At 38.2% G+C, this 18,900-nt stretch overlaps 7 protein-coding genes across 7 annotated transcripts; 3 read left to right on the top strand and 4 right to left on the bottom strand.

Annotated features, from left to right (window-relative positions):
• The first annotated feature begins 3,542 nt into the window (after positions 1-3,542).
• On the top strand, positions 3,543-4,485 carry LOC143174319 (histone H4). Its single transcript, XM_076365587.1, has one exon. The coding sequence runs from the start codon at positions 3,590-3,592 to the stop codon at positions 3,899-3,901; it is 312 nt and encodes a 103-aa protein (XP_076221702.1). The 5' UTR covers positions 3,543-3,589; the 3' UTR covers positions 3,902-4,485.
• Positions 4,486-5,183: 698 nt separating this feature from the next.
• LOC143174317 (histone H2A) lies at positions 5,184-5,665 on the bottom strand. Its single transcript, XM_076365584.1, has one exon. It carries the CDS (start codon positions 5,588-5,590, stop codon positions 5,216-5,218), a length of 375 nt encoding a protein of 124 aa, XP_076221699.1. The 5' UTR covers positions 5,591-5,665; the 3' UTR covers positions 5,184-5,215.
• Positions 5,666-5,795: 130 nt separating this feature from the next.
• LOC143174318 (histone H2B) lies at positions 5,796-7,553 on the top strand. Its single transcript, XM_076365585.1, has one exon. It carries the CDS (start codon positions 5,870-5,872, stop codon positions 6,239-6,241), a length of 372 nt encoding a protein of 123 aa, XP_076221700.1. The 5' UTR covers positions 5,796-5,869; the 3' UTR covers positions 6,242-7,553.
• A 59-nt stretch (positions 7,554-7,612) lies between these two features.
• Positions 7,613-9,040, bottom strand: LOC116434206 (uncharacterized). The gene is made up of 2 exons (XM_076365582.1): positions 7,962-9,040; positions 7,613-7,760 (listed from the first exon to the last, which is right to left on the bottom strand). The coding sequence occupies exon 1, from the start codon at positions 8,874-8,876 to the stop codon at positions 8,181-8,183; it is 696 nt and encodes a 231-aa protein (XP_076221697.1). The 5' UTR covers positions 8,877-9,040; the 3' UTR covers positions 7,613-7,760; positions 7,962-8,180.
• Positions 9,041-10,707: 1,667 nt separating this feature from the next.
• Positions 10,708-11,736, bottom strand: LOC143174316 (histone H3). Its single transcript, XM_076365583.1, has one exon. It carries the CDS (start codon positions 11,685-11,687, stop codon positions 11,277-11,279), a length of 411 nt encoding a protein of 136 aa, XP_076221698.1. The 5' UTR covers positions 11,688-11,736; the 3' UTR covers positions 10,708-11,276.
• Positions 11,737-11,963: 227 nt separating this feature from the next.
• On the top strand, positions 11,964-12,314 carry LOC143174298 (histone H4). Its single transcript, XM_076365327.1, has one exon. It carries the CDS (start codon positions 11,991-11,993, stop codon positions 12,300-12,302), a length of 312 nt encoding a protein of 103 aa, XP_076221442.1. The 5' UTR covers positions 11,964-11,990; the 3' UTR covers positions 12,303-12,314.
• A 5,613-nt stretch (positions 12,315-17,927) lies between these two features.
• On the bottom strand, positions 17,928-18,726 carry LOC143174355 (histone H2B-like). The gene has a single exon (XM_076365782.1). The coding sequence runs from the start codon at positions 18,357-18,359 to the stop codon at positions 17,979-17,981; it is 381 nt and encodes a 126-aa protein (XP_076221897.1). The 5' UTR covers positions 18,360-18,726; the 3' UTR covers positions 17,928-17,978.
• Positions 18,727-18,900: the final 174 nt, after the last annotated feature.

Raw genomic sequence — 18,900 nt, 5'->3', positions numbered from 1 at the left:
TCGACCGTCGCGCGCGTAGGAGCTCCCGGAGTTACTCCGAGCACAAATTCACGCAACACTCAGTGAAATCACCATAAGTGCTGAAAGAAACGCCAACAGGAATCATCGGGCCCCACAGGACCCACCACCTCAGGAGCGCCTCACAAAGGACCGCGCAAGTCTCCCCAGACTGTATACAGGGCCCTCCAAGCCCCAGCCTGAAGCGCCCAACCACCGCCTACGCCGCGAATGACAAATCCAAGTTAAGAATAAGACAATCAATCAGAGATGAGAGAAGGCCCTACCCCACGAAAAAGGAGCGACTCAAGTCGCTGTCCCTGAGCAACAGGGACGCAGGTAATATACTCATAATGAAATCCAACATTATCCCCAACTTCAACGTCTCAACCCATAATCAATATAGCCTATTCATAGATTTATAACCCATTAAACTCCACTATACATCCACTATAATACCCTAGATCACCAGAAATTCCTAACGGAATTAAACACAGAATTCGGAGACAGCTTTCATGCGAAAGTCTCCGGAAACAAAACAAAAATCCGATTTAACGACCTAGAAAAATTTAAAACATACTCCTCTGGAACGCAACCAGCGTTAACAATAAAGCCCCTGAACTTCAACACTTCCTCCACCAAAACTCAATAGATATCGCCCTAATCTCAGAAACCTGACTCAAACCAGGGGAATCCCTCAACATTAAAAACTATTCAACTTACAGAAAAGATATAAATTCCCCAGGAGGTGGAGTGGCGTTACTCATACATAAATATATACCCCATGAAGACGCGGACCAACCAGTACCCAACAATGTAGAAACCATTTTTACCGTACCAAATCTTACCCCAAAATAAGAATAGCTGCTTACTGTCCACCAAAACAAAAACTGACATAATCCGACATCACAGTCGTAACTCATCTAACTAACAGAAATGATCTACTCCTCCTAGGAGGCGATCTCAACGCCAAACACACCTGGTGGAGAAATTACAACCTTAATCAAAGCGGTAGGGAACTCAAGAAGTTCCTCGACACCTCCAACCTAAATCTAGTTGCACTCCAAACCCCTACTCGCAAACCCCCAAGAAAGCACCCTTCCTTCATTGACCTCTTTATAACAAACCTCCCGTACTAATTAACATGTACCACTATAAACGACCTCTCCTCCAGCCACCAGCCCGTCATCTAACCATAGACACCAAAAAACCCAAAATCCTATATGCCATCTCAGCTACTGACTGGGATAAATTCAGACTAATCTGCAATAAACACTCACTAACTCCCAGACTCAATTCCAAACAGGATATAGACATAGAAATTGAGAATCTAGGGAACAAAATTAACGGAGCCTACGCCAAAGCCACCGATACAACCAGCAATCCTCACCGTCTCTGCCCGGATCAAGAACTCCACAGACTAATCAAACAAAGAAAAAAGGCTAGAAAGAAATACCAAAAAACTACCATCCCCTACTATAAACTCCTAGGAAACATCTTAACCCATCAAATTAGAAATAGACTCCTGCTCCTCAGAAGCAGAGAGTGGGAAAGAAGACTAAAAAAACCTGAAATCTCAAGACAATTCACTATGGAAAACATACAAAATGTTCAAACCCTGCAATCCAATAGTCCCCAGCCTTCAAAATGACAAAGGACAAATTTACACCTCGGACGAAGAAAAAGCACATGCCCTTGCTGAATACTTCACATCCATCCACAACAATATCCCTCCATTCCCCTTACCAAGTGACCACCAAGACACAACAAACTTCCATTGTATGTTATGAGTATAGCGTATTCTCAAGATGCTGAAGCAGAATGGCGTGCTCATAACACACGACGAAACAGCCACGCTGCAAGGAGGCAGATGGGTCCTAAGTCCAAACAGTGCTGTTCATAAGACACTCGCTCTGTAGCCGTCGGGACGACAGCAAGATAGTAACACACAGTACATTTCATATGGCTTACATCAATTTATGCACAATGTCTTTTCAGTAATTTATTTGCGAAGTGACAAATAAAGTTTCTGAATATAACGAATGTTTAATCTCACATTAATTTTACAATATCTGGAAAACTACTAAATACCTAAAAATAAAATCTGACACTTAGAGTCCCTCTCGAATGTCCTATAACGCCACTCTTGAATTCCTTTCCGAATTAGCCGAGAGGATAAAAAGATAACCGGTGGTTACTACGCCTTGAAGGAACAATTTCTGTTTGTGCTCGGCGTTACCGTCAAGTTGAGAATGAAATACAATGGTTACAACGGTCCTTGCGTTTCCATGCTCACGACGCACGCTATTGTCTACCCGAAATATTATCATGCCGTGAACGATGACATACCATATAATCGTACGAAAAAATCTGTTGAATACAAAAAGCAACAGACTCTGAAATACTTTCCTTCAATGGTACTCGAAAGTCAAAAGCTTGTTTTTCGAACAAAGACGTGTAACGATTAGAGTTGCATTTATATTCGTTGATAAAGTGTACACAATGAATAAACAGTGGTACGTTAATACTAGGATTTCGAAATAGAAATACTACATTCTTGCACCATTGCTGAAGAGGTACGGATGATTTCCAGGAAAATTACTAAATACATTAATTTGACAGTTAAACTAAAGTATAAGTGAATCAAACTAGCAGTACAAGAATTTTTACAGTTTCTGTAAAATAGGTAATCTGACTGTTCGGTAGTTGTAACATTAACAAGATGCATACTATACGAATAAACATCGATACTCCGCTTACAGAACACGCAATGTGTTCGAAGAAACGTTAGATTTTCTGCTGAGGCTTCAACAGACGCTCCTGCTTCCAGAAAAAATTCAGCCCATACAGCTGCCCGGTTTCAGTGAGGCAAAGAAAGCGTTCGTAAGCATGACCGGATACGCGGTAGAGTGGGGTAAAGACCCCAGGGCAAACGCAAGTATATACCCAAAGACCCTAAAATTATACAAGTTATGCTGTCTGTATTCGACGAATGCGTTCGGACCTGGCGCATAGATGAACGGAACTTGTGCACGATAAATAAACTTGCCATATATTGACGAGGAAGACTCGTGATGAAGATTTCTAGACAATTTAATGACAATCGATGTTGTACCATATACCATCAATTTATTACCATATATTATATTGATACAATATTATTATCATATTATATGAAAGTAAATAGTATGCCAAGGGGTTAAACAAAACGCCTGCCAGATATAATGAATTTCACAGGATAACGCCACCACAATGTTTCCCCGTGTAATGATCACCTGAAAAATTCGAGAGCTTTCATCTTTGCCGATTGTTTATTCTTTTCTTTAACTACAAAATACTAATTAATGCGCAACGTTTTAAGAAGCAACTACACAATCACTTCTCGTAAACGATCAATGCGGTTTGCAGCAGATGTTGCACTGCCACCTGTATTTATGCCTTCGGTATTTACACGTTCCAGCTGCTCATTGGCTGGCCGAATGGTGGGGATTGAATTGTTCCGTTCCGTATATAAGGCTCCAAAAAGCGGCGGCCATTATCAGAAGTGTTTCGTTCTTCGAAGCGTCCACGTTGTATTTAGAAAACTTGGAAAATGACCGGTCGCGGAAAGGGAGGAAAGGGTTTGGGAAAGGGAGGAGCGAAGCGTCATAGGAAGGTGTTGCGTGATAACATCCAGGGTATCACGAAACCTGCGATCCGTCGTCTGGCTCGTCGTGGTGGTGTGAAACGTATATCGGGTTTAATTTACGAAGAAACTCGTGGTGTACTAAAAGTCTTTTTGGAAAACGTCATTCGTGACGCAGTCACGTATACCGAGCACGCCAAAAGAAAGACTGTAACGGCCATGGACGTTGTCTACGCTCTGAAGAGACAAGGACGTACTCTATACGGTTTTGGAGGTTAAGCGAGGCATCATCATCATCATCAACGACGTACGATTCCCAGCGATCGTCAATCAAAACGGCCCTTTTCAGGGCCACAATTATATAACATGGAAACACTGTTGTTCAATTTAAGTGCAAACCTTCGAACAAAAGCTATTCTTGTTTTAAAAGCGTGAAAACCATTTCTAACCTTAACCCGGCGACATTTCCATCACGACAAATTCCAGAGATTGGTGGATTAATAATCTTTTAATTACATTAATATTTAATAATGTGCAGAATTGATGACGATATATTTAGATTAATATAATAATGCTCAGTGGGAGATACGCTGTACATAGTGCATATACGTAAGATCCAATCGACTCATTTTGAAGAAACAAGTTCAAATATATTGTGATTTATACTTATGTAGATAGGCTATTATATTATTAGTTTATTATTGTGTTATAGTTCCAAAAAACATCATAAATACTTTCTGGTATTTTTGGAGTAAATGTGTTTCATAGAAAGAAATACGTTGCGACGTTGAATCAAGATATATGAATGTAAATATTAAATGGGTATCATTCTAAAATTCTTCAATAAATCTTTTTAGGCTGAAGATTTTGATATCTGTATTTCATAAAAATTCCGCATATCGGCGAGAAATCATACACGATGGCAGTAGGCAGCGTTGCCATGTCTCGTTTGTCTGTACTCCAAACACTCCCTGTCGTAAATTCTTATGCTGAACACCGTTGCCACAGTTGACTCTGTCAACAGAAGGGTCTGTAAGTTTACTCCGATCTTTAAACCCGACATCACATGAATCAATAAAGAAAATACGAATGAGAACTTTCATTTTCCTTCTATTCAGTCTTTGCAGTAAAACAAGAAATTGAATTTTCTTTTAAGATCTGTTTTTCCGTAGGAAGTATAAACGAAAAACATGCATTGTGGTTACAGAACCTAAACCTAATCATATGTAGACATAACATTTATGTTACTCTGTTAAACCATGAGCAAAGCAGAATGCTGTAAAAAGTACACTACGACCTCACCCTTTAAATTCAGAGAACATTTTTCCTTTTCGTTTAAGCACATACTTCGAATCACCCATATTCAACAATAGTACTATAATGATATGTATATAGCGTACAGTAAAAGTTACATCAAATAGACTTTAAGAATATTTAATTTTATGATATGGTTGCGTGTAGCCTGAGATGAAGTGTTCAATGGGTTAAAAATCAACAAATAAAAAATAAAGATGTGTTAAGTTGAGAACATCATTTCTATGTCGAAGATAATTGGTGGCCCTGAAAAGGGCCGTTTGGTTCTTCAAATTGCGATTAAGCTTTCTTTTCTGTCTTTTTCGGCAAAAGAACTGCCTGAATGTTCGGCAAAACGCCACCTTGAGCAATCGTTACTCCGGAAAGTAACTTATTCAATTCTTCGTCATTACGGATTGCCAGTTGTAAATGACGGGGAATAATTCTCGTCTTCTTGTTGTCACGAGCCGCGTTACCGGCCAACTCTAAAACTTCAGCAGCCAGATACTCCATAACTGCAGCCAAATAAACTGGAGCACCAGCGCCGACGCGTTCGGCATAATTCCCTTTCCTCAAAAGTCGATGGATACGACCAACCGGAAATTGAAGTCCAGCTCTGTTCGAACGGGACTTCGCCTTTCCCTTAACTTTGCCGCCTTTTCCGCGTCCAGACATGTTGATTGTGTTTACTTGATATACGAGAAGAGTTAACGACGAAGAGCCTCTCGAAATTTTAAATGTGGTCCGCTTGTAGAGCCTTATATACTGCCGGCCGGTAAGAACTGGCCAACCAATGGGAGCATTCGCGGTCTGGAGAGGGGTTGCTGCGCGCTGCGATTGGTCCGTGCAAGCTGCTCCATCTCTACATAAAGAGGTGTATCAAAACGATGTCACATCACTCGACGCAACGTTTTCGTTCCTGTACGAATCGTGTGAAAAAACTATTGTTTAACAATGCCGCCCAAAACCAGTGGAAAGGCGGTGAAGAAAGCTGGGAAGGCTCAGAAAAATATCAGCAAGGCTGATAAGAAAAAGAAGCGCAGGAGGAAGGAGAGCTACGCAATCTACATTTACAAAGTCTTGAAGCAAGTGCATCCTGACACTGGAATCTCCAGCAAAGCCATGAGCATCATGAACAGTTTCGTCAACGACGTCTTTGAACGCATTGCGGCCGAAGCATCTCGTCTGGCTCATTACAACAAACGTTCCACTATCACGTCTCGGGAAATTCAGACTGCTGTTCGTCTACTGTTACCTGGTGAACTTGCCAAGCACGCTGTCAGTGAAGGCACTAAGGCTGTCACCAAGTATACCAGCTCCAAGTGAACATGCAATCACTATTATAAACCGGCCCTTTTAAGGGCCACAAATATTTCAAACGTAGGAAATTCCTCATTTACACTATAAAATCCCCTTTCTCTGTATTACCATAAATTCTGCACAATTTGATGTTTGAAGTATTTGCATAATATGCTCAAGTTTGATGAAAATAGTTTATGAAAGTACCGGCGTAAAAATTTTGGCACATCTTTAGATAAAACTACATAACGAGAAAGTGTGATATGCATTATTATATCAAATTAGAAAATATTTTCTTGTAGGGCTACTAAAATAAAAACTAAGTCTGTAGTCAGGTTAAATACATTTATTACACGATGTGGCTCTAACGAGGAACGGCAACTAACTGCTTTTCCTCAGTTGCTTTTCTAAAAAGGAAAACTGCTGTCCTGATGATCCCCTTGGTCATAAATTAGTCAGTGGGCCTAGACTATCTCTCAGGGCCCCCAAGTATTGACACGCAAAAGGGCGAACCGCCTACATACTAAATTTTATTCGGTTTATACTTTTTTTATGACCATAATTTGAGTTATGATAAAAATACGTAATTTAAGCTAATGTCTGCAATAATCGAAAATTTTAATTAATAAAATGTTAACTATTTTGGATAAAATTTTATTCCAAAATGTTAAAAAGAAGTAAACGAGAAAGAATTTATAATACGTAAGTAGAATTTGATACTTTCGAGTGGATTTAAATGACTTCCGCGCGCTTATCTCCAAATGGTGTGAAGTTACCTAACATTCATTTGGTAGTTTTTAAAATAAAAAGCATTTAAATTCTTGCGAAAAGAGTCGTGATTTTCTTCCAAGAACTGATTCGAACCCAACTTTAAAAAGTGAGAGAATAATCATTCATTAAAGAAACGGGATAAACACTGTACGTCGAGTCAAAAAAATTGAGGAATTACTTTTTACGCTTGCGGCACCCTTTTGAAGTTTCCTTTACCTCATTGTGTTCATTCTATTTTGTCGGCGACTGAAAATTAGGTTGCACTAAGGTAGAGACAGTGAATGGTGAGAGGGATCTTTAAAAATAAATTGAATCTATTATCTTTTTCATCTGAAAAGGAAGTAACAAAATAAATTGTAGTGGAAAAATTTTACTTAATTACAAGGAACATTTTCCTAGAATTGGTGATTGAAAAAGAATGGTGTTGAAAATTTAATTATAGAAATCAAATACATAATTACTTTAGCATCTGATGACAATTTTCATGTGAAGGTTAGATAAATCCCCAATATTTCAAAAATATCATCTATTTTCAGGACATTTGTTCTTTCCATATTACAGACTAAAGGCTTGGTTGTAAATAAAGGACGAAAACTCTTAAAAAAGCAATATTTATTTTATCTATAAAACCTGTTTTGATCAATTCATATGTACAGTGTGCATTTAAATTATATATTGTGGTCATCAGGGCGTAACTCTAAATCTTCGAGTCGATGGAAATTAACGGCAGAACTTGGGCCGTTCGTGACTTAGTCGAAGACTCTTACATTAAAACCTGAAAACGCCATTACTTTTCAAACGTTTTGTAGTTTAACAGTCAATATCATCTTGAACGTTACAAACGGGTAAGTAGTTGGATCACAACAGAACCATGTGTTTGTCAATTTTCTTACATCAATTTTCATAAAATCGAATATCTATTTTTACACCCAGATAGTTGCGAACTATAATTTAGGCATACCCTATATATACTTACATCTTTATCCATATATCTGACCCATATAAAAACACTCCATAAATTACGTATGACTTATATATTACGTATGTATCACAGTATATTTCCTATAATTAAGAATATCTCCAGTTAATACTGTTAATAGGTCGTCTGAAAATTGTTCCTTGTCGTAAATCGATTGGTGGCCCTGAAAAGGGCCATTTGTTTTTCAATATTGTTAGCAGATTTTGTGTAGCGCGATTACTTTCTAGGCGAAGACTTGACAGACTTCGAAGGAGTAGCCTTCTTGGGTTTCGGAGCTTTGGTCTTGGTAGCTGGTGGTTTCGCTATCTTCTTGCTCTTCGACACAGTCTTAGCATCGGGCGAAGCCTTTGGTTTCTCGGTTTTGGCGGGCTTTACTGTTCTGGCAAGCGAGGGTTTTCTCGCAGCCGCTGATTTCTTCGCAGTTTCGACCTTCTTCGCTGTACTCGTGGTAGCCTTTTTTGCTGCTACGGGTTTTCGGACTGCAGTTGTCTTCTTTTCAACCGATTTCTTCGGCTTCTTAGTTTCAGCCACTTTCACTGACCGCTGTACCTTGCTCTTCGACTCGGTACCCTTCGTCATGGACAGTTTAAACGAACCGGAGGCACCTTTACCCTTGGTCTGCACCACAGCGCCAGATGTGACAGCGGACTTCAAATATCGCTTGATGAAAGGCGCCAACTTCTCTCCGTTCACTGGGTACGTCGACGCGATATACTTTTTGATCGCTTGAAGAGAGGATCCTTTGCGATCTTTCAACTCCTTAATGGCAGCCATCACCATCTCGGACGTTGGTGGATGAGAGGACTTGCTCCTCGATGCTTTCGCTGATTTCGATTTCCGCGTCTTTGCTGGGCTGGCGTTCCCGCTCCCAGACTCCACAGAGGTGTTTCCAGCATTTCCTTTATCCTCCATTTTCCCTCTACTGCTAGTAACTCCTGGTGAAAATGGTTTTTCTCTTCCGAATCGAATCGTACGCACAACACAACTTTTTTGCGTTGTTTTGCAAATAACTTCAAACGAATGGATAACCGTTGCGCCGATCCTCTGCAGGGGTAAGTTTGAAATATAAGCACGCTGACTGAAACCACGGTACATGGTCGCAAGCGCGGACCATGGAGAGAGTCTTCACGAATATGTTGAGCGGCAAGTTTCTTGAAAAACGGTGAAGTGGTAAATGATCATTCGATTTTAGCTAGAATTTCTGCTCCCTGGGCGTACATGAGGACGAAACGTCACCGTGGTCGAACGGCCACGTGTATCTAGTATTATTTCGAGTGGTTCGCCGACCGATGAAACCCATTGGGTTGCGTGGACGCGACGATATGCCGGCAAGTGTCTTTTGGCGGGATCGGGACACGTTGTGGAAAAATAACAAAAATTGTCGATTTATTCGTAACTTGCTCCTGTTTATCTAACAAAAACGATTCCAATAGGACCGTCGCTTCATATTGTACACAGTTTTTTGATAATCGTTTCTTGGTTTCTACAATAGGAGAAGATTAAAATTGGTGCTGCCGGAATTTCTATCTACCCACGGAATGGACACCAATGACTCTTCGATATTTTGTAATGCGATTCTATACAATAAAAATAACGTTGTGTTTTTGATTGGGACATAGTATAACTACACGCGTATGGTAATAATTAATATTGTAAAGAGAGGGGTGATTGATAATTCGAAATGGAATCAATCCCGAGCCACGGAAGTCATAACCTCACTCCTGTCGTCGAACCGCGGTATTTAATATTGTTTGTATGGCGATTAATATGTCTCTGTGATATTTAAAAATAATAATATGTTCTGATTAAAGTGATGGTCTCGATGGCAGCATGAAAATTCTCGAAATAAATCTAAATTTGCGAAATGCGGAAGAACATCGACAAGCCGATTACGACATGTATTTGTCGTCGTACGATTTCTGGTTTAAGAAGTTGCATTAATCTTCGCGATCGTATCATGTTAAAGTACAAGATATGCATTATTTAAAGAAACTGGTTTCCAATTGGCGATATTTTAAAATATTGGTCGAGTCTGCATCGCTGACGATCGCGGTGTTCGATTCTAGATTCATAAAGATGGATGACCATATCAGGTCACGAAAATGTCTGGGTTCGTCAATGTTGATATTGTTCCTACATCATTTTCCTACCATTATTTTGACACATAACGGTGTAAATAGATATTCCAAATAGCGAATGAATGTGAACAAACTGTTGAAAGATATCGAAACGAGTGAATGAATCACGCGAGACCGTTGCTCTCATACGATGTGGTAGACATGTTGTTTTAGCGTCGTTGATTGGACATTGTAAAACAGCATTGTTGCGCGATATAACAAATCGAAGTGCTCTTTACTAATACTTTGCGCATTTTCAGATCTCTGACATGCCGGAACATTACACACGCAGAAATATTTTGATTTTTACTTACAATTCAGTGTCTTTAATATGTTAACGATTTTTTGGAAAAAATACATGTGAATATTACAAACGATAATTTTTTAGTTGAAAATTTACGAACATATAATATAACAATATGATTAGAATTGATATGTTAAAAATTTTGCTGCAAGAATATAATGGAATACAGCCTACAATGTGCAGAATGACAGCGGTTCTCAGTCCATAGAACGTGCACCGTATGTGGAACGTTGAATATTCTCAAATTATTAAGAGTATATGTAAAATTTTCGAAACTAAACCTTGAGTCTAATTTTCGGTTGACATTAAAAAGAGAAATGAATCGGCTCTCAATATATTTATTTCGAAAATGTAGAATCCTTTTTATTTGTACTTGTTCTTTACCCACATTCCAAAGTTAAGAGAATAACACGTTGTATTTGTGAAACATTTTTTAACTGAAAATGTGTCTACGAAGTAGTGAGTATCTTTGTCACATATTGGTTCGATGATACGCAAACAGAATAGTTGAGAATCGCTGGTCTATACCAACGTATACACTGTAACGGAATAAATTTCAAAAATTGTTTAATAAACAAGAAAATATTAAAAATAAAATTGATCACGACTGTAGAATAAAAACGTTTCCCTCAGTTAAAGAGTGGAATATAATTTTAAAAACATAATTTTTGTCATTATTACGGTACATAAAACTATGTATCAAATATAATAATCAAATTTATGACAAAAACTAGAGAATTTTAACATTTTCTGATAAACCATCGTTAATCGAGTTTGGTACGTCGGGAAGTTTAATAGTAGAATAGCGAATTGTGGTTTGTTTCTCCGATAAAAACAATTAGTGGCCCTGAAAAGGGCCGGTTTTTTTACGAGTTAAAAGAACAGAGTAACTTAAGCTCTCTCTCCACGGATTCTGCGGGCCAGTTGAATATCTTTAGGCATGATGGTTACTCTCTTAGCGTGTATGGCGCACAGATTGGTGTCTTCGAAGAGACCAACAAGGTAGGCCTCGCTGGCTTCTTGAAGAGCCATGACAGCAGAACTTTGGAAACGAAGGTCGGTCTTGAAATCTTGAGCGATCTCACGAACAAGTCGTTGGAATGGTAATTTTCTGATGAGAAGCTCGGTGCTCTTCTGGTATCTACGGATTTCACGGAGAGCGACGGTTCCTGGGCGATAACGATGAGGCTTCTTCACTCCTCCGGTTGCAGGCGCACTTTTACGAGCTGCTTTTGTCGCCAATTGCTTGCGAGGAGCTTTCCCACCGGTAGACTTCCTGGCAGTTTGCTTGGTACGAGCCATCTTGGTCGTGGAAGGATCGACAAAGAACCAAAGTATTTCCGACGAAACTTCGAGCAATAATGTGCATACGGGCCCAAGAAACGCTACTTTTATGCCCTGCGTGGCGCCAGCTGCGAACGTCTGATTGGTCCGCGCTCGGCAAAGGGGGGCAGTACCCGACAGATGATACGACAGATGCTTCAAAACGACCGTTGGAACATGGAGGGGGTAGTTGGCTTGTGATTACATAAAAGTGCCCCCTCGGAAAATGTTTAAACCACAACTCGCTCTGGCTTCGAATCTGTAAGACGTTTCTGATCGAAGATGTCTGGTCGTGGAAAAGGTGGGAAAGGTTTGGGAAAGGGAGGTGCGAAGAGACATAGGAAAGTCTTGCGTGATAACATCCAAGGCATCACCAAGCCTGCTATTCGAAGACTAGCAAGAAGAGGTGGTGTCAAGCGAATCAGCGGCTTGATCTATGAAGAAACGCGTGGCGTGTTGAAAGTATTCTTGGAGAATGTTATTCGCGATGCTGTTACTTACACTGAACATGCGAAGAGGAAAACCGTCACAGCTATGGACGTCGTATATGCCTTGAAACGACAAGGCAGAACCCTATACGGTTTTGGAGGTTAAAACACCTGAATAATAAGGAAAAAATTCTACATAATCGGCCCTTTTTAGGGCCATCAAATGATTTAAACGTACAACGACTTTCAGAGTCTCCTATATACAAAATACGACACTGTTATATTTCACATTATAGTCAATGTTTAATCAAATTCATAAATAGAAAGCAAAAATGAGATTAAGTACAATTTCATTTATTCTGATAATGATCATAAGTTAAATTGGAACCATTTTGAGTAAAATAGCCTTTACTCGATGGTAACATTTTTTAGAGGTATAACGTGTAAAGATCTGTAGCAAAGATGTTGAACAAACTTTCTGGCGGGAAAGAGCAGCTTTCGTTGCCAAACACTGTTGAGAGCGTGGTTCTGCACGTAGGTTCCGAATCCGTTGCCCATGCGTACAAATGCATGAATGCCTCTGATTTCTACAATATAATACCAAAACATGGAATACTGAAGAGAAAATTAACATAAATTAAATAATATTCATACCACTACCTAAAAAAAGATATATATATATATATATATATATATATATATATATATATTATTTTAAAAATAATATAAAAAAAATATATATTATTTAAAAAATAATATTAAATTTGAAAAATAATATTAAATTTGGTTTTATCAAAGTCAGTGAGGGTATAGGACATAGATAGGGAACTGGGGTCCCGCGTCAACTTTTCAACCGTCTGTACCTGCATACTTAATGTAGTCGTACTGTAGCCATACTCACGACAAAATGCAAGTACAACTTATCTATGTGAATGCGTGCTGATTAAAAGAGGAGGAATTCGACTGCAATCGTTAGAGCCTAAGTGGGTATACTGAAGCCATTCAGTTACGTAGCAAAAGGAAAGTGGTTCGTGGGCTATCTGTGTAATAAAATATACAGAGTATTCTATGTAAGCTTTTAGTTGACTAATAATTGCATTACAAAATTTCGAAAAAATTTCTTTTAACACTAGTTCTAGCATGTCAGTCAACATGACTGGTTTCGATTTTTTTCTCAATATTCAACATTAGCATTTCGTCATAATTAAAAGTTTAATAAGTGATTAACAATTAATGTATTATTACTGTTTTATTCATTTCGATTATATTTGCGCCCCGTTACTCGTAATTATAACTTGATACAGCTTGCTAACTTGTGAGAAAATAATCATCATGTCACTGTTTTATTCGGATTGGCACTCCTGATCCAAAGATCCGACCGCTTCGCCGACCAAAAACCGTAACGTATTCGATTGTTCGATGCAACGGCGAACGTGAGTGTAATAAGAAAATCAACAGGTTATGTGCCCAGGTGCATTGTTTGATACCACGTGCTAATATAATCTCAAAATATGGCGGGAAATTTTGGAACGCACAAGATAGAAAAATTAAATGAAGATAATTATAAAAGCTGGAAGTTCCAAATGTATATTATTGTGCAATGAACTATGGTCGTACATCAACGGAAATATTACAAAGAAGAATAGAAGAATATAAGTCAAATAAATAATATTAAGAGATGTCAAACCTCTAAAATAGCGTGGAATACGTTAAGAAATATATACGAGTCGAAAGGCCTATCGAGGAAAGCCATCCTATATAAAACTTTATACAAGACGAAGAAAGAATCAAATGTTCCAATGGGAGAATATGTAAACGAATTTGTAAATGTGGCAGAAAAACTCGAGGAAGAAGGTATACGGATTCCTGGTGAGCTACTTACAATAATATTGTTAAATTCTCTTCCAGCAGAATATGAAAATTTCTGTACAGCGATAGAATCTAGGGATGATTTACCAACAATAAATATCCTAAAACTAAAATTAATTGAATTGGAAGCAAGATTTTAAGAGAAAGGTACACTCAATCAAAGTGAAGAAAATAATGACGCACTCCTAATAAGAGCTAAATCGAGAATGAAGACTGAAAACACAGCAAGTACAATAAAAATAATAAATTCCACAAAATTGATATAAAGTGCATTGTACGTGGCAAGAATGGTCACAGAGCAGATTTATGCTGGTTCCAAAACATGCAGCATAGTAAACATACTAAACAAAAAGCAATGAATGCAATTACATTGAGTACTAACCCAACAATTCGAGATTTTAATGAATGGTGTTTGAACAATAGTGCCACATGGCACAGGTGTAAGCACAGCAATAATTTTATTAATATGAACCAAAACATAAACACAAATGTATATACAGCTGCTAAACAGTATGTACAATGCAAGGGCATTGGTGACGTTAGATTAAAAATTACAAATCCCACAAATAATTGATAATATTAGACTATGCGATGTCATGTATGTACCAAGTTTAAGACATAATTTGCTCTCAGTTCCACAAATTGAAAAACATAGATATACCATAAACTTTAATATACAGTTTGCAGTAGTGAAAGAAAAAAATGATAATATAGTATTTAAAGCAATTCGCAAAGGAGAATTATGTGTTGTAAAAGTATTAGGGTATCATCAAGCTATGAATACCGAAGACAAAAGTCAAAACCACTTTAAATGATGGCATGAAAGGATGGGTCACCTCAACCAAAATGACCTAAGAAAACTGGAAAGTGAAAACATGGTAACAGGTTTGAAATTTTTTGGTTCAATCAAGAACTTTGAATGTGAGATATGTTATGTTGGAAAAATACACAAGTTGCCATTCAAGCCTTCCACAGAAAGAAGAACTGAAGTTTTGAGTTTTATACACACAGATACTTGTGGACCCATGAAGGTTAATTCACTAGGTGGTGCAGAATACTTCAACACTTTTATTGACAATGCAACACGATACACAGAAGTAATGATGTTAAATAATAGGTCCGAAGCATTGAATGCATTTAAAAATTACAAAAGCCGTGCTAAAAAGGAAATTGGAAAACAAATAAAAAGTATCAAATCTGACAATGCTAAAGAGTATGTTTTGAGAGAATTCACACAATTTTTAGAGAAGCATGGAATCAGTAGACAATTAAGCGTTGAGTATACACCAGAACAAAATGGTATGGCCGAAAGAGCTAATAGGACACTTACCGAAATGGCAAGATGCATGATATTACAATTGGGAGTACCTGAGACATTATGGGCAGAAGCTATAAATACTGCTTGTTTTATGAAGAACAGATGTCCAATATCCACGTTAAATAATATGACTCCGCTCGAAGCATACAGCTAGAGAAAACGATACATCGGATTTATGAAAACGTTTGAATGTAAAGCAATAGCAGTGGAAAAGGGGCCTGGAATTGGAAAATTTCACCAAAAAGGTAAAGCAAACATAATGGTTGGATATTCAAATGAATCCAAGGTGTACAGATTATGGTTAAGTGGTACAAATACAGTTGTAAAGAGACGCGATGTACATTTCATAGAATATAGTAAAAATTCTGAATCATTAAGAAGTGAATGTATGCTCCCATATATGGATTTATTGACAAATGAAAATAGAAACGAAACTGTTACTGAAAAAGAAGAAGAAATAGATGTACTTTTAGAAGAAAAAGAAAATACTCAAATAAGTAATCAAGAATCAGTCAAGAGACGCCCTGACAGACCTCAAATAATTAGGACAGGTAAACCTGGAAGGCCAAAGAAGCAATATCAAGAAGCTGAAGTTATGAAGCCCATGAATTCAAGTGAAATTAAAAATTGAACTGATAGACGATACTGACTCGAGGCTATGGATGTAGAATACAAAACGTTAATGCAGAACAAAACATGGAAATTGGTTCCAAGGCATAAAAATGAAAAAGTTTTACCGAATAAATGGCTATTTAAAATAAAAAGGAACCATGATGGATCTATCAGTAAATACAAGGCAAGATTAGTAGCTAAAGGCCATCAACAAAAATACGGCTTAGATTACGAAGTATTTGCGCCCATAGCAAGGTACGAGACAGTGCGAGCTATTTTAGTTGCTTCAGTAGAGAAGAGAATGTACGTTCATCAAATGGATGTCGTATCGGCTTACGCACAAGGTGATTTAAAAGAAACAATTTATATAGAGGAACCAGAATTATTTTCAACAAACAATGAAAACCGGATATGCCTTCTCCAAAAATCATTGTATGGATTGAAGCAATTCGGAAGGGCGTGGTATGAAAAATTGAATAATTGTTTATCTAATTTAAGTATAGTAAAATCTAATCTAGATCCTTGCGTATTTGTCAAAGCCAAAGATAATAAGCTAGTAATTATTGTTACTTATGTACACGATTTGTTAATTACATCAAACGATTTAAACGCGTTAATTAAAATTAAAAATGTATTAAAACAAAAATTCGGTATGATAGATTTAAGTCCCGTTACCAGTATCTTAGGAATCAATGTTATCCGTAGTGGTGATACCGCAGACATAAAACTAAACCAAAGAAGGTATGTTTTATACTTCTTAGAAAAGTTTGAAATACAAAATTGTAAACCAATAGCAACTCCCATGGAACCTGAATTAAAATTACAAAAAGTGCATTAATATATTTAGCCAATGCCACTCGCCCTGACATATCATTTGTTGTAAGTACACTAAGTAGGTTTTGTTCAAATTACACTATGGAACACTGGAAATGTGCAAAAAGAGTATTAAGATACCTAAAAGGTACTCAGAACTATAGTATACACTATGAACCTACGGGAGAACAATTAAAGGCCTACGTAGACTCTGATTGGGCAGGAGACATTGACGACAGAAGATCATGTTCTGGTAATGTATTAATTTTAACAGGAGGACCAATAAGTTGGGAAGCTAAAAAGCAACCAACTGTAGCGCTTTCCACAATGAAAGCGGAATATATGGCGCTTACCGAAGTATCAAAAGAGATTATATATTTAAGAAGACTTCTGAATTACATTAATCTCGGGAACTTAGCGAAAAATCCGTCACAAATCCTATGCGATAGTCAAAGTGCAATACAATTACGTAAAGATCCCGTGTTTCATAATAGAAGTAAGCACATAGACATAAGGCATCATTTTTGCAGAGAAGCCTACGAAAATGCTCAAATTAGAGTAACGTATATTAGTACCGAAAATATGTTGGCGGATGTACTAACGAAAGCATATAAGGATAAACACGACAGATGTATAGCGTCATTAGGTCTCCGTAGTTTAAATAAGACTTGTGTGAACAGCGAACATGATGATAAAGAGGGTGTGAGGAAATAATCATCATGTCACTGTTTTATTCGGATTGACTACTGAAACAAAACACGCGTCCGCCTCATGGACCAAAAACCGGAAGGTAGTTGATTGTTCGATGCGTCGCCGAACGGAAGTGTAATGAAAAATCAACATAACTCAATTAAATTATCACGGATATCGTTCGAGTAAAATTCAATACTCGGAGTAAATTAAACTTACAGTATGACAGTAGTTTCTTGCTCGTCAAATATAGATAATAATAATAAAGTGATTCTGGTAAGTATAGTTGTAAGAGAAGTTATAAGAGCAAGAAGTTAACATTAATACTATCCCAATCGAATATAACTCTAGTACTATAATAGAGTAAAATTGCAGTACTTTAAACAAAGAGATAATGGTAATAAAGTAACTTTACCAAACATAAAAAAACATGAACAGAAACGAGAAGTTCCTACGAGAAAAACACTTGGTGGCCCTAAAAAGGGCCGTTTGTCTAGTGGCTCGAATAACAAGCTGCATCCATCAGAGTCGAATTACGTTTCATTTTGAACTTGTATATTTAGTAACCGCTTTGGTGCCCTCACTGACCGCATGTTTCGCTAGCTCGCCAGGTAACAGCAGTCTTACCGCGGTTTGTACCTCCCTCGAGGTAATAGTGCTGCGTTTATTATAGTGCGATAATCGGGACGCTTCGGCAGCGATACGTTCGAATATATCGTTGACGAAGCTGTTCATGATGCTCATAGCACGGCTCGAGACGCCGGTGTCCGGGTGTACTTGCTTCAGAACCTTGTAAATGTAAATCGCGTAACTCTCCCTCCTCTTCTTCTTCTTCTTACTCGAATCGGATTTGTTCATACTGATGTTCTTCTGCGCCTTCCCGGCTTTCTTCATGGCTTTTCCCGCGGTTTTCGGCGGCATGGCAGATGAGGAATCTTACAGCAAAGTACAGCTCTATCGCGGGAAAACCAATGTACGATGAATCAACTGACAACAAGTTCGACGATCGCAAGAGATAGAAATTCAACACGATACTGTCTAAGACGATACGATTCTCTCGCTTTTATAGCATGAATTCAACGCCCATTACAATTGGGGGGTACTACGTCTGTAGAGAAGTCGTCATGTGAGACGGCACAAGAGCAAGAGGGGGCTTTCACTATGTGCTATGCGTGACGCGGTGGAATTGGTGTGTGTGACTGCTTCAGCAAATCAGACGCTCGAACCCCAAATGCGTGAGACAACGGACGGGCCACTTTCCACTCCGACCATTCAGACCCACATTCCTTCCATCTGCCGTCTTTCCTGCAACCGATATATACATATTTAGTCACACGTATCCTTCGCTTTCCTATTGGACGAGATTTCATGCACACCGAACAAACGTCGCCGGGCGATACATTTGACGATCATTTCATTGATTTTTTATCGTTCAGAAGAACGTTGATTTGTCATTATCAAT

The sequence above is a fragment of the Nomia melanderi genome, chromosome 3, assembly GCF_051020985.1.
Source record: "Nomia melanderi isolate GNS246 chromosome 3, iyNomMela1, whole genome shotgun sequence".
NCBI classification, from domain to species: domain Eukaryota; kingdom Metazoa; phylum Arthropoda; class Insecta; order Hymenoptera; family Halictidae; genus Nomia; species Nomia melanderi.
The sequence above is the reverse complement of the archived record's forward strand: the minus strand, read 5'-3'. Positions and strand labels throughout refer to the sequence as shown.

Bases quoted from the DNA above. Each gene is read 5' to 3' on its own strand.
- LOC143174319 (XM_076365587.1), top strand. From the start codon at position 3,590: ATGACCGGTCGCGGAAAGGGAGGAAAGGGTTTGGGAAAGGGAGGAGCG.
- LOC143174318 (XM_076365585.1), top strand. From the start codon at position 5,870: ATGCCGCCCAAAACCAGTGGAAAGGCGGTGAAGAAAGCTGGGAAGGCT.
- LOC143174316 (XM_076365583.1), bottom strand. From the start codon at position 11,687: ATGGCTCGTACCAAGCAAACTGCCAGGAAGTCTACCGGTGGGAAAGCT.
- LOC143174298 (XM_076365327.1), top strand. From the start codon at position 11,991: ATGTCTGGTCGTGGAAAAGGTGGGAAAGGTTTGGGAAAGGGAGGTGCG.
- LOC143174317 (XM_076365584.1), bottom strand. From the start codon at position 5,590: ATGTCTGGACGCGGAAAAGGCGGCAAAGTTAAGGGAAAGGCGAAGTCC.
- LOC116434206 (XM_076365582.1), bottom strand. From the start codon at position 8,876: ATGGAGGATAAAGGAAATGCTGGAAACACCTCTGTGGAGTCTGGGAGC.
- LOC143174355 (XM_076365782.1), bottom strand. From the start codon at position 18,359: ATGCCGCCGAAAACCGCGGGAAAAGCCATGAAGAAAGCCGGGAAGGCG.